At 36.8% G+C, this 14,813-nt stretch overlaps 2 protein-coding genes across 3 annotated transcripts; both read right to left on the reverse strand.

Moving 5' to 3' along the window:
• Positions 1-1,469: 1,469 nt before the first annotated feature.
• Positions 1,470-4,540, reverse strand: LOC140767354 (protein RGF1 INDUCIBLE TRANSCRIPTION FACTOR 1-like). The gene is made up of 4 exons (XM_073107223.1): positions 4,115-4,540; positions 2,569-2,643; positions 2,314-2,454; positions 1,470-2,138 (listed from the first exon to the last, which is right to left on the reverse strand). Exons 1-4 carry the CDS (start codon positions 4,292-4,294, stop codon positions 1,824-1,826), a joined length of 711 nt encoding a protein of 236 aa, XP_072963324.1. The 5' UTR covers positions 4,295-4,540; the 3' UTR covers positions 1,470-1,823.
• A 6,016-nt stretch (positions 4,541-10,556) lies between these two features.
• Positions 10,557-14,396, reverse strand: LOC140766439 (thioredoxin O, mitochondrial). 2 transcript variants are annotated; one of them, XM_073105775.1, is made up of 7 exons: positions 14,153-14,396; positions 13,996-14,061; positions 13,856-13,906; positions 13,646-13,725; positions 12,775-12,819; positions 11,246-11,340; positions 10,557-10,936 (listed from the first exon to the last, which is right to left on the reverse strand). In XM_073105775.1, the coding sequence occupies exons 1-7, from the start codon at positions 14,355-14,357 to the stop codon at positions 10,927-10,929; spliced, it is 552 nt and encodes a 183-aa protein (XP_072961876.1). In that variant the 5' UTR covers positions 14,358-14,396; the 3' UTR covers positions 10,557-10,926. The 2 variants fall into 2 exon arrangements, with proteins under 2 accessions (XP_072961876.1, XP_072961877.1); XM_073105776.1 differs by lacking the exon at positions 10,557-10,936 and having other exon boundaries at positions 11,242-11,340.
• Between the last annotated feature and the right edge of the window lie 417 nt (positions 14,397-14,813).

A 14,813-nucleotide genomic window follows, 5' to 3' on the forward strand; every position in this document is an offset into this window, starting at 1 on the left:
AGGTTTGAGAGTTGAAGAGAAGGTGATATAATAAGAAGAAAGAATACATAATAGTGAAGTTGTCGTGTGTATGGAGAACCAAAGGTGTGTTTGGCTCACAAATCCTTTCTTTTGGCTTTGCACTCACCGACAGGGGTGCAGTTTCAAATGCTATGTTGGTCTTTGGAATTCCCAAACTTTGTGTTTCTTGTCTTCTCCCCATCTCAACTTGTGCCCCCCAAAAAACAATATATATTAAAACAAAAATATATACTCTCCATTATTTATTTTAAACACCTTCTCTCTCTTCCTCTATCTCTCTTCCTCAGTTCCTCTTCTTCCTCCTCTTCCTTTTGTTGAAAAGGAATCAACTCAATTGGCTCACTTCTCCAGTAAATTTATTGCTCTCTCTCTCTCTCTCTCTCTCTCTCTGTCTGTCTGCAGTGCTATGTATGTGTAGCAATAGGTTTTCACGTGGAGGGAAGCAGTGAAAATAGTTCTTTTTATTTGAAGGGAAGGAAAAGATTTGAGCATTTATATTGGATGGCAATTTGGAACAGTAGAGGGGTGGGATATCATATATATGCTTGAATGAGACAATCATTTGTGTTAATATTATTTAAATATTGAAAGAGGGGATGATACACATGTTGTATGAGTGTATACTGAATATATATATATGATACTGTAAATCAAATGCAACAAATATATATATGTATATATAGACCTCTAAATTTAGAGTGAGAAATGTACATGGACATAATTTAAAAGTTATAATGGTCCAGAGGACATTAAACTTGACTGTAATTTCCTTCTCATTAATGCATGAGAGTAGTAGATATTAATGAACAGTTGTTAGTTCCTATATCTTTCTTAGGTCAAATTAAGCTGCGCAGCTTCATAGACACTCTCATTTAATTAATAAATTTGCAGTGTAAGTGTAACCAAGTCACTTTGCATTCATTCATCATTTTGACTCCTTTATTAAAGTTTGGTATTTATTAATCATCTGACACTAACCAATTAGGACACCATATGGCAAACTCAAGTAGGAGCAGCAGCCAGCAGAGGTGGGAAGCATTGGTTGTAGTGTCAAAAGCTTCCACAATAACTAACAATTCATATCAAGATCAAACACATGAACCATCATTCTAGTAGTATTAATCTGTTCTAAATTAGAACCACTATGATGACTATGTCAATGGTAATGAGAAAGAGAAAAGGCTGCCAATGGCTATATATATGGCTGCATCCATCCAGGTGATATTGGACAGCAGCATCTTTCTGTGTGTGCAGAAGAACCACTGTGGAGCTCAGAACTCACAGGAATCCATCCCTAGAACAAGTTTAACATTTTAAAAAACCTCAATGCTTACAATAATTTCCTTCTCTCATCATTTGTTTATATGCTTCAAGATGGATTGGAAGTAGTGTTGGTCAAAAGACTTTTAAGAAAAATAAAAGAGATCCAAGTAAGTGCAAATCAACCTTATATAAACATACCAATATATATATATATATATATATATGAAATATATATATAGATGTAGATGTGGAAGTATGCATTTCCATTACATCAATCCAAAATTGGTAGCTACTGTGGACCTAAAATATGGTGCACAGTGGCTACCTAGTCAGCAATGGAAAATGCACTCACACCTCCCTCTCCAAGGCATCAGCAAAATAATGCCCATAATGACCCCACATGGACAGGGGCATTTAGGGCAGGACTTTTACAGTGGTAAACTATAAGCAACACACACACACACTAACAGAGCATCAAATAAAAATTGAAGAAGGAAGGGCTTCTTCTCTTGGTGCTACCATACCATTGAAACAACAATTCAAGAGAGGGGAGATCTATGAGGAGCACCCTTCCTCCTGTTGCTCAAGGAGAGGACTATCTGAGGGAAGAAGCCACTGCTCTTCTTCCTCTCCCCCCTGCGCGAATTGCCCCTCGAGCCGTTGCTCGAGCCTGAGCAGCCATTGTAGTGTAATGGGTCTTCGAGGATCGAATTCGGTGTGATCTGGCCATCATCCTCGAGAAGATCAGAACTATCCATTCTGAGGTTCTCGAAATGGGAGAAGGAGAAATCGGTCTCGTCGAATCTGAACAAGATGCTCGATAGATCCTCGCCTTGTAACATCACATGATCCACCTACAAATTTGTGAAAGTTGGTAACATCCTTAATTGCACTAGTCATGATACAGAACTTTGTAAGCTTTTATTTAACTCACCTCACCACATGAAAGGAGAGAGTATTTATATGAATGCAGCTAAAAATATGTGCAGATTCAAACAGAATTCACAGTAGCATCCAATTAATAGTTACCTTGCAGGAGAGGGAGCAGAAGTGGAAGGGCTCTTGGAGGATTCTGTCACAGGTCAAGCATATGTTACCAGAGCCCTTGAAAGGCCTGGATTGAGGTCTTGGCTTAAGAAATATCACTTTGGCACTATTTATAGTGTAAGGCTGCTCAAATTCAAAGCAAACTTTTACCACATAACTAAGAGCAAAAGAAAAAGAAAAGAAAAGAACAACTCTGATCATGAACTTGAAAAATGTTTAAAGGATGAACATTATCACCTGCACATAAGAGCAGTCAATAAGCTTCTCGAGATCATCCAATCGAACGACATCATTGTACACGTATCGTCTCACCTAAATTAATTAATTAGAAAAGTCAATATTATAGCTAATTCACATCATGCACAACTGCCATAATATATACCTCTGAGCAGCACTGTTATCAAGATCCATTTGATTAGATCTACTACACATACATACATTGATTTTGCTTCTACATCATAGCAGGAGAACTAACAAGATCTCAATTAAGTTGATAATTACAATAATATACCCTTGGATATTTTCAGATGATTAGGTTATAATTCAGTTCCTTAATATGTGAGTCATTGCACCATTATTACAATCCACTGACCAAGTGATCATACTATGACAGGCAAAGAGAAAGGACAGGTTGGAAAGACATGTATGCCCCTCTTACAGGGGGTTTGCTCCAGGAAAGTTCACATAATTTGGAGGGCAGAAAGGCAATACGATAGTAAGTGGGGGGAAAGTGGAGAAGCTTTGAAGCTTTAGTTACTTGGCCTTTAGCTGATAGAAGAATCACACCATTTGGTTCTGGTGAAGAGAAGAGAGTTAATTCAAACTAGTCAAAAAAAAAAAAAAAAAAAATGCTCAGTAAAACCTAATTTTACTGTCAACTTATGGTAAAGTTTGAAGTTAAGAAAGGTAAAGTAGAACAGAAGGATTGAGATGAAAACTTTTTTGCTGTGGTAAAGTTTATCAGAAAGCTATGAAGAGGATGCCACCAAAGGCAAGAACAAAAGGAAGACAGAGGGGGGTAAGAAAAAGTTTCTATAGATAGCAAAACAGGTTGGATAATTCCCCATCAAAAAATATGGACAATTGGTAAAGTAAAAGAGGGGGGGGAAGAAGTATGTCAAAGTTGTGTGAGAATAAAAAAGGTACTCTAATAATTCGAGCTAAAATTGAAACTGACATTAAGAATTCTATCACTATTCTGAAGGAAAAAACAGAAAAACTTAAGAAAGTAAAAGGGAATTCTTTCACAAAAATTCACTTTCTAAACTACAACATGAGCTCTCCCCAGAGGATGCTTTTACTATCACCAAGATCAGAGGCAGGCCAATTTGGACCAACCTTTTTCTAAAGTTGCACTTTCTTCATGTCCTTTGCTAGACAGAAAAGTGTATGGCTTTGAGATATATTTATGTATATGTGTGTGTCAAATAAAGTGGGCTATGCTTAACCTTTTTCTCTTCTTCTTCTTTTTTTCCCTTCATTTTTTTGATAAATACATATGCCAACAGTCACTGTTTACTGCAACAGCTACTTTCTAGCTTCAAACAACACCAAAGACCAGTAGTAATTCTGCCATTTCCTCTCAGAAGGAGGGAAAAAAACCCAATAAGAAACTCAAATTGTATTAATTTCCTAAAGAAATAAAAAAAAAAAGAATAATAGATTTCATTGCAGGCAATTAAATTTAACATCAACAGCCGCAGCAGTCACTGTTTGAAAACAAAGGTAAAGATTTGAGCAAGACCCAGATGAGATCATAGAAAAGAAGGGAAGAGGAGAGCACCTGAAGGAGTGGATGGGAGTGGTGGGAGGGAGCACAGTGAGGGCAAATGCTGGTGCAGCAGTCGAGGCAAAATATGTTCTTCTCGTTCTTCTTCCTGCTCTCATGGGTCCCACACCCCACAAAGAAGCTCCCCTCCACCAGCCCACCTAGCCATCCAGGCATCCCCCCTTCCCTACCCATCTCTCCTCCCTCAATGCTCTCCCCTCTTTCTAGTGCCAACTCTCTCTCTCTCTCAGTCTCTATGTGAGTATGAGTTTTTGTAGTTTAGGGAGCAGTGTACTATAATGGATATAATAAGTAGAGGTGCAAGAGGAGGAAGGGAGGGAGAGAGAGGGAGATGGTTGTTTTTGAGATTGGAAGAGGGAGAGTAGGGAGAGTAACGAACCTCCTGGGGCTATTTATAGACAGAGGAGAAGGGTGACAGTGGCAGCCTGGGGACCTTTGAGAGAGAGAGAGAGAGAGAGAGAGAGAGAGAAGAGAGGATATATTTATTGGTGAGGCTTCTTGGTTAGAAATTATCTATAATTTTAATTTTTCCTTCTTGGTTAGAAATTATCAATCATTAATTTTTTGAAAGAGAGAGACAGATGAAATATATATTTAGTGAGGCCTTCTTGGGTGGTAAATTGCAATTAGAAAATTTCAATCATTTAATTTCTTCATCTTTTTTTTAATTCTTTTGGCAGTGGTGGGCAGGATTTGGTGGTGGTGAAGAGTGGGAGGACAGACCCACTACTATTTTTCTTGTACTCTTTGTCTCTTTCTATGCTGCTCTGCCAGAGTTTTTAAGGGAAATGGGAAAAGGGAGAAAAGAATCACTAATACATGCTTGCTTTTCTATCAAATTCTTTCTCCCCTCTCTCTCCCTATGTATTATAACTTCTTCTTCTTCTTCTTCTTCTTCTTCTTTTAATTTTTTTTTTCTTTTTAACCTTTTTGGACTGTAGTGGACTTTGGAAGATATGGCATGGTGAAGTTGTTAATTGCAAAACATGTCATCCGGCAAGGTGGTGCTTTTTCCTGTGGAATTTGTGTAGCTTTTCTCAAGTGTTATAAAGGCCTCATTCAATAACTATTTTTATCTATTTATATTTTTTGAACACTCTTCAAGAAAGGAAGTATAATTGTATCTATTTATTATCTAACTAATTAGATGGATATAAGTGAATTTTGAAAATAATAATTAGAGAATAGATTTAGAGTTTGATAGTTGAACAAGGAAATCAAAATTTTGTCCTATCTAATAGAAAAGATAAAAGAATATTAAAAGAAAAAATGGAAATGTTTTTCAAATTGTTATTTTGTTGAACGAGGACGTTTAGTGGTACATTTAAATAGTTTACGACTACTAATACATAGTTGAGGGGGTCAGGATGTCATTAACCCTTAAGAAAAAGATAAACCCAAAATCATGTTTCTCATATGTTAGATCTTGTTGACTAGGGCACAGGATGGCCTACAAATTTACAGATCCACTAATGATTAGCCCCTGGATGTTGGATCTTTCCAAATTGTGTAATGCTTCCATGTTACCTTTGCTGCCATAATTGAATACCCTTAGCAAAGATAGGGCTCATAATTATGCAATAAGCTTGGTCTTTTAAAGAAAATAAGGGAGAAGGACAAAGGAAAGGCCTATTATGATCAAGTAGAAGAGTAAAGGGTACAACATGTGGGAGGGAAGGCCCTTTGAAGATGACCAATTGGAGCAAAGGGCCTTTTGACTCCTATAAGGTGTTTTGTCTTGATGCTTCCCTTTGGTTTGCATGAGAGAAGGCCCCTGAGGATATGTTGCAATGAAGAGACAGGATATAAGTGGATGCAGGTAAAATGCAGAGCCAGCAATGCAATGGAGTAAAGACTTCCCACTATTTGGAAAAATGCATCTCTATAACAAATAACTTCTTTACCTAATGTACCATTCTTAGTTTAGTAGTTTCTTTCAAACAAAAAAAATTATAGACAAGGTAACATTTATGAACATCTCTACCCAAGGATACCATTCTTAGCTTTGTTAGTGCTAGGACTCTGCAATCTGTTCCATTTCACCTCAGGTTACCCAATAATCAAATCTTTGTGATCAAAGAAACCTCAAGCTGTAAACAAGGAAAACAAGCATAGTGATTGATCTCCCTACACTTTTTCTGAATCATAGAGCCCAATAAATAACAAGTCCAGCCAAGTATATGCAAAGCCCAGATTTACAGAGCCCAATCCTCAGAAAAAGGCCAGCTTAATAGCTTTAATTTAACATCTAATACACCTTCTTACATCCATTATCTAGCTATTATTCACTTCTCCATCCTCACAACTATTATAAGTTGCAAATCATGCAACACATACCAAGACAACAATTTCATAAGTTTTCTGCTAAAAAATATCATGTACTACCTATATACTTCAAACACAATGCCAAAGCCTAGAGAAGCCATATATGTAACATTGATATACCATTCACATCCATTAATGGGCTTTACCATGGCAAGTCAAAAGTTCCCAACAAGATGTCACTAACTTTCAGCCTTCTTGGTTGCTGGTTGAGTTCAAAGTTTTAAGACTAATTTTGGATCAAAACTAAGAGACCCAACATGATTTCTAAGGTTCATCTGCAAGACTCGAGCCACAATGGAAAATGAAGCAAGAAGTTATTATATATCATATCGATGTAAAATATACTAGCAGCGGAAATCATGCATGGAATATGAATAAAATAGGTACCAACATTTTTCCCTTGAAACGATAAAGGCTGGACATGCCATCACTTTCCTCACTTTAAGTCAAAGACATCTGAAAATGATATGAAATAGTACAAAACCAAGTAAAATATCATGATGTCAAGACGGGAAGGTTCAGTCACTTGTTTGGGGATCAAATCATCTGAGAAAAAGAGTACTGTTTGATGAACATCTAAAACTAGTCTAGGAGTAGATAAAGAGATTCAATATAAGTACTACAGTGATACTTGCTCTTCATGTCAAATAGAAACTATTCAAAATAACAAAACATGCAGACTTTAAGCATGACGCAATCCTCTGGGCATTGGCAAACGCCAAAAAGAGCAATCCGGTTGGTTTGGTTACCTTGATTTAATTCCAATTGATCCATTTGAACGCTGGGCTTACCTTATGCCTATCTATCCAAGTACCTCTAGTCCACACAGTAAATATTTATGTCCACAATCAGCTATCTAACAATCAAGAGGTAGCTTAAATCTACTGCCTCTTCCAAAGACCAAATTACACAAAGTTAATTATTTCCTTTCTTTTATATTCCTAGAACATATGCAGAGTCCTTTCTTCTTCTCATTATAGAAAAGTGTGGGAGGAGGAAGAAGAGAGGAACAGAAGAAATTACATAAGGCCCAGCATAGCAGATGTAAGAGGGCGGGCCGGGGCCGGGGCCGGGGCCGGGACCGGAATGGGAATGGGAATGGGAATGGGATGGTCGGCTCCAAATAGAAGGAGAGAGATCTCTCCTCTCTCCCATATGCAAAGCAAAAAAGAAAAGGGAATTGGGGATTAGGGATTTGATGGTAGTCAAAAAGACAAAAAAAGCATGTAGTGATTGTCCTTTTTATCGTTTTTGGGCCCTCCTTTTCACATCAAAAGACCGTCATCAATCACCCTTCTTAACTCAAACTTTCGACCCGACCCTCAGCGACTCCTGTTTGGACCCAAAATACAAATAGAAACACCAACACCCCCACCCCCCACCCCCCACCCCCCACCCCCATTTGGTGCAAAGCTGAGGGGTTGCATGTGAAATTCCACGTGACGCAAAGCTGGTGGGAGAGGGAGGGAGGATGATGCATTTTAGGGGATGTGACGCGTGGAGCACTCTCCACCGTCTAGTCAGCCTCAACCCACCTGCAAGCCCCCCCGTACACAGAGGATATGATAGTGACATTGTTGCCATGTGGGATGCTGCTGCTATTACTATGATTGCTCATCCAATGGATTTTCGATTCGCCTTTTACTACTTTACTATCTATCTCATTACCCTAAATCTAGCCTCATTAACACCACCATTACATTATTCTATATGTACACAAGAAATTAATTAATTAATTAATGGAAGGTATCATCTAATTGAAATAGCTATAATCACAATTTTTTTATATATAAAAAAAAAACTCAATGTAAAGGTATCATATATATTACTACTAGACCTTGTGTAATATAATGTATTACAAAATAAAAAATAAAAAAATTATTTATCGAACTGAGTGAAACTAGAACCACAAGACTTGCAATAGACTGTGATATACAATCAAGTGACATAACAAACAATATAAATTAACCATTACTTCATCATAGACAGGATTAGTATCAGACCAAATATGATAGAGAAATTTCTATATAAATTATTAATACAATTAGCAATTTATATTTTCAAGTTGCTGAACAGAAAAATAATTCATATAAACAAATTCCAAACATAATTAATCTTATATTTAAGTTTTAAAATAAATTAGACGTGTAAAACAAATTATGGACAGACTTAAAATAGTCACACACATACACAAAAAAAAAAAAGAAAACGTCCGAGAGAGAAACCAAAGAGCAAAACTAACATATCTGAGGATTCCACAAGATACCCCCCAATCATAGAGAGGGGGTATCTTTTGGTAGCTTATCTATTTCCCCTGTCATACGGACATCCCATTACTAGTGTAAAGGACTTCACTTTCAACGGAAAGGTACATGTTTGGGTGACCAGACAATGTACCAAGAGCATCATGGTTACAGCTATAACGGCTGCTAAGTGCTCTGTTCTCTTCTATAGCTTTTGAATGCAGCCCAAGTGACCTCCGGAAGGGTGGGGGCCCTGGGGGGCCACTCATGAGATCTCAAAAGGGGGGATCACATGTTGCTCTTCCATCCACATTTGTTTTGATTTGAGGGCATCTCATCCAAGCTCAGACCCCCACCACCCTCCTCCCTCCCCCCACCCTTTGAAGTGGCATTTATCTTTTCTTTTCCAATAGCTATAAGGAGTACTTCTAAGAGGTGATGCCTCTTATATGGGAGACATGAATTGAGTTGCTAAAGGTTGGGAGACAGGTTCCACTACAATGGTCACTTGTCTTTAAAGTGAAAGCAGTGAATGAGATAATGTAGCATATTACAGTACAGGAAGAAAGTCCCACTAAGAGAAGCACAGCATCTCGACGACGTCAGGTGAAAACTCTGCATTTACTATTATGACTAAGTTGAAAAATCATATAAAAAGGAGTATAATATTCAACATTCAAGTGCAGAACTTAGATTGAAGGGGGAAAACATAGCCTTACCTCAAGTATAGGAGAGCAATATTATTAGAACTCAAAACCTGCAGCAGTTAAAAATTAAAATTTATAAAGTTATTTAACTTTTAGCTCCATTCAAAAACATCAAATAGGGGGCCATCCTATCAGTAGAAATAATAGATTTATTAAAGAAAGAATATATCAACATAAAACAGGAAATGAATAATGGTGGAAGTAGAAACTTGATAATGATCATGTATCAATTACATTTCCCCATTCTGCCAGATTTTATTTTTAGATGCAACAGAATACTGACAGCCACAAAAAGAGGAAGCAGTTTCATCAAATTTTATTGTACACAAAAGAAGGCAAATTGAGTTCTTCTAAGCGTTTCCAAGGTCATTATCAGATCAGATAGAAATCTAGTTATTTAGATCAATGTTTTATAAGTTATAAAAACCAGGTTAGATACTATCAACTACATTAATTTTCAGTCTTCATTCTGTAAGTAGACTGAACCAGGCAGTTTCTATAGTTGAACTCTACAGTTTTGTAAATCTACACTGCCTTTTTTTTTTTTTTCCTAATTACAGCATTTCAGGTGATCCAACTAAAAGAGGCAGTTTAGATCATCAGTTCACCATGAAGCCATTCTTCAAGGTGTAATCATGGGCCTTGATTGAGCCTAGCTATGATGAAACTTTGCTTGAAACTAGTTCAAGCTTACTTCTCTAAGAGTACAAATGTACAATTTATGATTTCCTTATGTAATAACTTAGCCTATAACCATTCACACAGAGCAAGATAAAAGGTACACTAACTAAATGTATCACTATGAACTTCTACATCATTACATGAAACTGGTCAGGCATGTGTGATGATACATTTAGTTAGTGTACCTTTTATCCAGGACATAAAAACAAAGAGAGGATGTAAAATAACACCAACAATTTATGCCTAAAACATTTTTTTATATCGATAAAGACTTGATCCAGGACAATCTGGGAGTGCTGCCCCCTTGTTAAATGATCTTCCCCGAAGTAACGTAATGTAGCAGCCCAACGATCCATTTCTTTTGCCATTCCTACAAACTCTAACTTAATTTTAAAAAAGCAATATATATAGAAAACTATTGGAGCTTCTGGATAGGAGATAGCTGTAGTGCCTCACATTACACAAATGTAGAAAGCATGATGCAACTTAAAACTCTTAATATAACATCACAATAACTTGATCCCTCAGTGTTCTACTTGGAAATAGTCAAAATACATAACCAATTATCCCATAATTATTTTCTGATTGTAGTTCTTAACATCAGCTTCCCTTGAGTCAAATGAGTCCTCAATTAATTCACTTGCATACATTATTCTAATCATAGAGCTGCAAAATCTAAATCTATTGAAGGAACAAAAACACAGAGAGTAATAGCACAGGACAAATTCCGCAATGCTAAAGCCGGTGGACAAGAAGGCAGATGTGGATAAATTCTTTCCACATAGATATCTGTAGCTTCCCATGAAATATCAAAAGTAAATCCATTTGTTTGATTGTTTCCACCCAACTCCTAGTCCAGCCTGTTTGATATATACACAATGTGAGAAGTTGCGGAATATATCTTTTAACTCAAGAAGTCCATTAAAATTATTAAATTCTAAATTGTTGTAAACTGTATGTTTGTTGGAAATATCATGCAGTTTCTCAATACAAACACATTTTTTTCCTCTTTTCAAGCAAGTCTGTAAACTTTAATAAGTCAGATTTTATAATAATGGCCATCCTTAATCAATCTTAAAATATCTTTCATATATTCAAAGCCAACTAAATTTTGGCATGGAATGATATCAAATTATGCAAACAACAAAGATGTAGTGCCAGCAACTTACTTGTACAGATTTTCCATTGTTGCTTCAAGTTTCTGCACATCAGCCCCAACTATTTCAGTAGCCTTCTGACCATTTTGAAAGAAATGGAGGGTTGGCTGTAGATAAACCATTGTCAGCACAGCAAAACAAAAATATAATTTACACTATGGGTAAGATCAAAGGGCACACTGATGATCTCAAATATATGATAAAACTAAAAAAACCAACAATAAATAGAATTATCACATTTCACTTGTTACCTAATCAGATTCAAAGCACCCAGCTTAATGCAAGAAAAAAAATTACTTTAATATTAAGATGTTGATCAATCTTGTATGGAAAGAAAAAGAAGGATGACCTATAATGATAACCTGACATAAGAAAAAAATTCTGAGTTTTTTTCCTATAATCTAAAACTAATCACTCTCTGAATATGACTTGGATGTTCTCTTGGTCATATCAAGGGAAGGGAAACCTATGGATATAAATGTTGTCAAAGTGTATAGATCTCCTAAAAGCTCTGAATATTTGGTGAGTTTAAACAATTGGTGAGTGCAGGGAGACTAAGCATTGTGACCTGAGCTGTTTGCACTAAATACAGCTGAATATACGAAAAGGATCCATAACCCAAAGACTTAGTAAAAATCTTGTTAACTTTTACTAGTTTACAGAAGGTGAAGGATGAGTGAAGAAAGGTTGGAGAAAAAGGGTGGTGGGATGTGGCAGAAGAAGTGTGGCTGGTGGCAAAGTGATCAATGACAAAGGAAGGAGAAACAGTGCGAGCAGGAGGACATCAGTAACCCATGGCTCCAGGTGAGCAGATACCAGTTCAGCATATACGAGTGAATATCCAGATCAAGCCATCCTTTAAAAGAAACAGGCCATCCGATTGCTAAGAACTGTAACATGGGCCGAGGGGATGAGAGATTGATAGAGCACCAAAAGGCACGATGATGGTTAATAGAGAATGCTCAGTCTATCTCTTGGAGAGCGGAAGGAAAAGGCGTCAAAGTAGCGGCAGGTGAAGCATACTCTATTGTAGATTCCCACAGGATGAAAAGTACCTACCAAGTCAACACTCTCAGTATTAGATAAGTTTCAAGAAATTGGTTTACAAATGGATTAAAATCATTATTCATTAAAACGATTATCTAAAATTCTCCTGCGATACTTGATTGACTAAATTCCAGGTTCTATATGAGCTATGATCATTTAGTCAACAGCAATGAGCTACCTCATGAAACCTACCTTGTAAGGTTCAAGCCCATTATGGAATCAAATAAAGGATAAAATATTTTTCAGTACCCAGTCTGTAATGGAACAAGTCCAAATTCACCACAAACTACAGATGACTGGTTGACAGAGAATCATGCCTAGTTGAGTGGTCACTGGAACCTGACAACATGTAACAGTAGAAAATGCAAGAAGCAAAAAGAAAATTCTCACTAGCATATGCAAACAATGGCCAAATCTTCTGCGAACAACTTTGATAGTAATTACACATACAAGTTTATCCATTCTAAAAGAAAATTAGTATAGGTGTGACATACCACGGAGTAAATCTTTAACTTATTTAGTATGCTTCCAAGGCCTTCCTGTAAAAACAAATCACAATCAGATAGAAGTTTTCCTCAAAGATTAGACTATCATAAAATGAGAACTCATGTAGCAAATGCACCTATGACAAACATAATTCAGAAGGTAACTTTTACAAGTTCCATATGATATGGTTAATCAAATTTGCATAGGAACATCAGATGGTAATTTTCAGAACTTCACAATATAAAGCTAGACATGTATGATTTGAAGATCCTGTAATTTCCCTTCTTGTGAGAGCTGCTAATGAAGGGCAGTATTATATAATTTGCCAGTTTCACCTTCTCATCCTTTTCTTCCTTCTTTAAGTAATATTACTTCCAAAAATATAAATGGTTTTTTACTTTTTTTATGAGACTTATCTGGACAGTTGAAAATATATGTATATAAGGCTGAGCATATGCTTCTAACTAACAATTCATAAAGTCAAATCACTATCAAACATTAGCCAGTGACAGACTCACAATATCACTCTTGGGTAAAGAATACTTAAAATCTTCTTAAGTTGTTCAGTGCAAATAAGAGAAGATTTCTGAAACATTGAAGTTTTTTTCCTCTCCTGAGCAAGCTATATTACCCAACTCAGAGAAAATGATTTTGAACAAAGATACTTTTCTCAAGGCATGTTAGTCAAGGAAATAGTCCCAACACTTAAATGTCCCTACCTCCGGGTTTAAATAAAATTATATATGGTATAATCATATCATCAGCCAAAAGACTCTCTTGACAAATTGTGCCAACGCTATTTCTCAACGTCAAAAGTTTTCAAGAGCGATGCATTCCCTACTTAAAAGTCCCAAGGAACAAACAGTTCATAAGGTTTACCTGATCAATGTCGATCTTATATGTGGTGACATGAGGGAATTTGCCGCCCATCTTTTCAATAACTGGGGATATAAACCTGCCTACGCAAGACAAGCAAACGAAATCGTTATTAGCAGGGCAATTAGATAAAAACCCAAATATCTCGAATTTTCCTCAATGGCATTTCCACAAACAGATTTCGCGAATCCTTTGATGGATTCACATACTCACAAGGCCCACACCATGCAGCCGTGAAGTAAAAGATCGCCGGGAGCTTCTCATCTGCAATCAGATCAAGAAATCCACTTAGACACAACGAAACCAAACAAAACCCACAAAGGACAAAATTCCATAAGAACGAATCGCCCAACCCTCGACCCTTTTGAGCGAATTATCAAACTCTTCCGCGGAGCCAACAAGGACGATCTTCGACGAACCTACAAAACCGATTCAATCAAAGAATCAAAGAATCGAACATCTGTCGTGCGGAAGAAAGAGAAGGAGAGGAAGGTGGAGGAGTGTGAGTACTGGATGGGGAAGCGGAGAAGAGTCGAGAGTTGGAGAAACGGAGAGGCAGAGGAGAAGGAGGACGATGAGGAGGAGAAGGGGAAGGCGATGAAAGGAGGAGAGGGAGAAGGGAGGAAGGGTTAGGGTTAGGGTTGGGGAGGAGGTTCTTGGAGAGGAGAAGAGGACGGAAGAGGAGAGGAAGACGCCGTGCCGGTGCCATTGTCATCGCCGATTTGCGGCACAGTATCGTTTAACAGGTGAAGTCGGCGACGCTTCTTCTAATAACAAAAATATAGTAAGCATAGTGGATCTAGATTTAATTGGGCCGGGCTCTTGGAAAAGCTAAGCCCATTTATAATCTTAGATTATGGCTTCCCCTCCTAGCTCTCTCTCTCTCTTGTCCAATTTTCTTATCCTTGGATTAATTTTAATAATTAATAATATAATTTAAGTTTGAGATAATTGATAATAATTTTCATATTATTAAATTTTATTTAGTTATCTCATATATAATTTTATATAAATAAACGAATAAATTAGAATTATAATATGAAATTAATAATTCTACGAGATATGTTATCTCTAAGATAAGCCTAAAAATGTTTTATTACATGAAATGGAGACAATCCCCCCGACCATAACTTAAGGAACTCTCCAACACGTAGGATAATAAAATAAAATT

This window comes from Typha angustifolia, chromosome 9 (assembly GCF_048772165.1).
Source record: "Typha angustifolia cultivar Huaian chromosome 9, ASM4877216v1, whole genome shotgun sequence".
NCBI lineage: Eukaryota > Viridiplantae > Streptophyta > Magnoliopsida > Poales > Typhaceae > Typha > Typha angustifolia.

Bases quoted from the DNA above. Each gene is read 5' to 3' on its own strand.
- LOC140767354 (XM_073107223.1), bottom strand. From the start codon at position 4,294: ATGGGTAGGGAAGGGGGGATGCCTGGATGGCTAGGTGGGCTGGTGGAG. The intron at 2,644-4,114 runs GTGCTCTCCTCT...TAATTAATTTAG, and splicing joins ACTCCCATCCACTCCTTCAG to GTGAGACGATACGTGTACAA. The intron at 2,139-2,313 runs GTAACTATTAAT...ACAAATTTGTAG, and splicing joins TCTGCTCCCTCTCCTGCAAG to GTGGATCATGTGATGTTACA.
- LOC140766439 (XM_073105775.1), bottom strand. From the start codon at position 14,357: ATGACAATGGCACCGGCACGGCGTCTTCCTCTCCTCTTCCGTCCTCTT. The intron at 12,820-13,645 runs GTAAACCTTATG...TTGTTTTTACAG, and splicing joins ATAAGATCGACATTGATCAG to GAAGGCCTTGGAAGCATACT. The intron at 11,341-12,774 runs GTATGTCACACC...GTTTATCTACAG, and splicing joins AGTTAAAGATTTACTCCGTG to CCAACCCTCCATTTCTTTCA.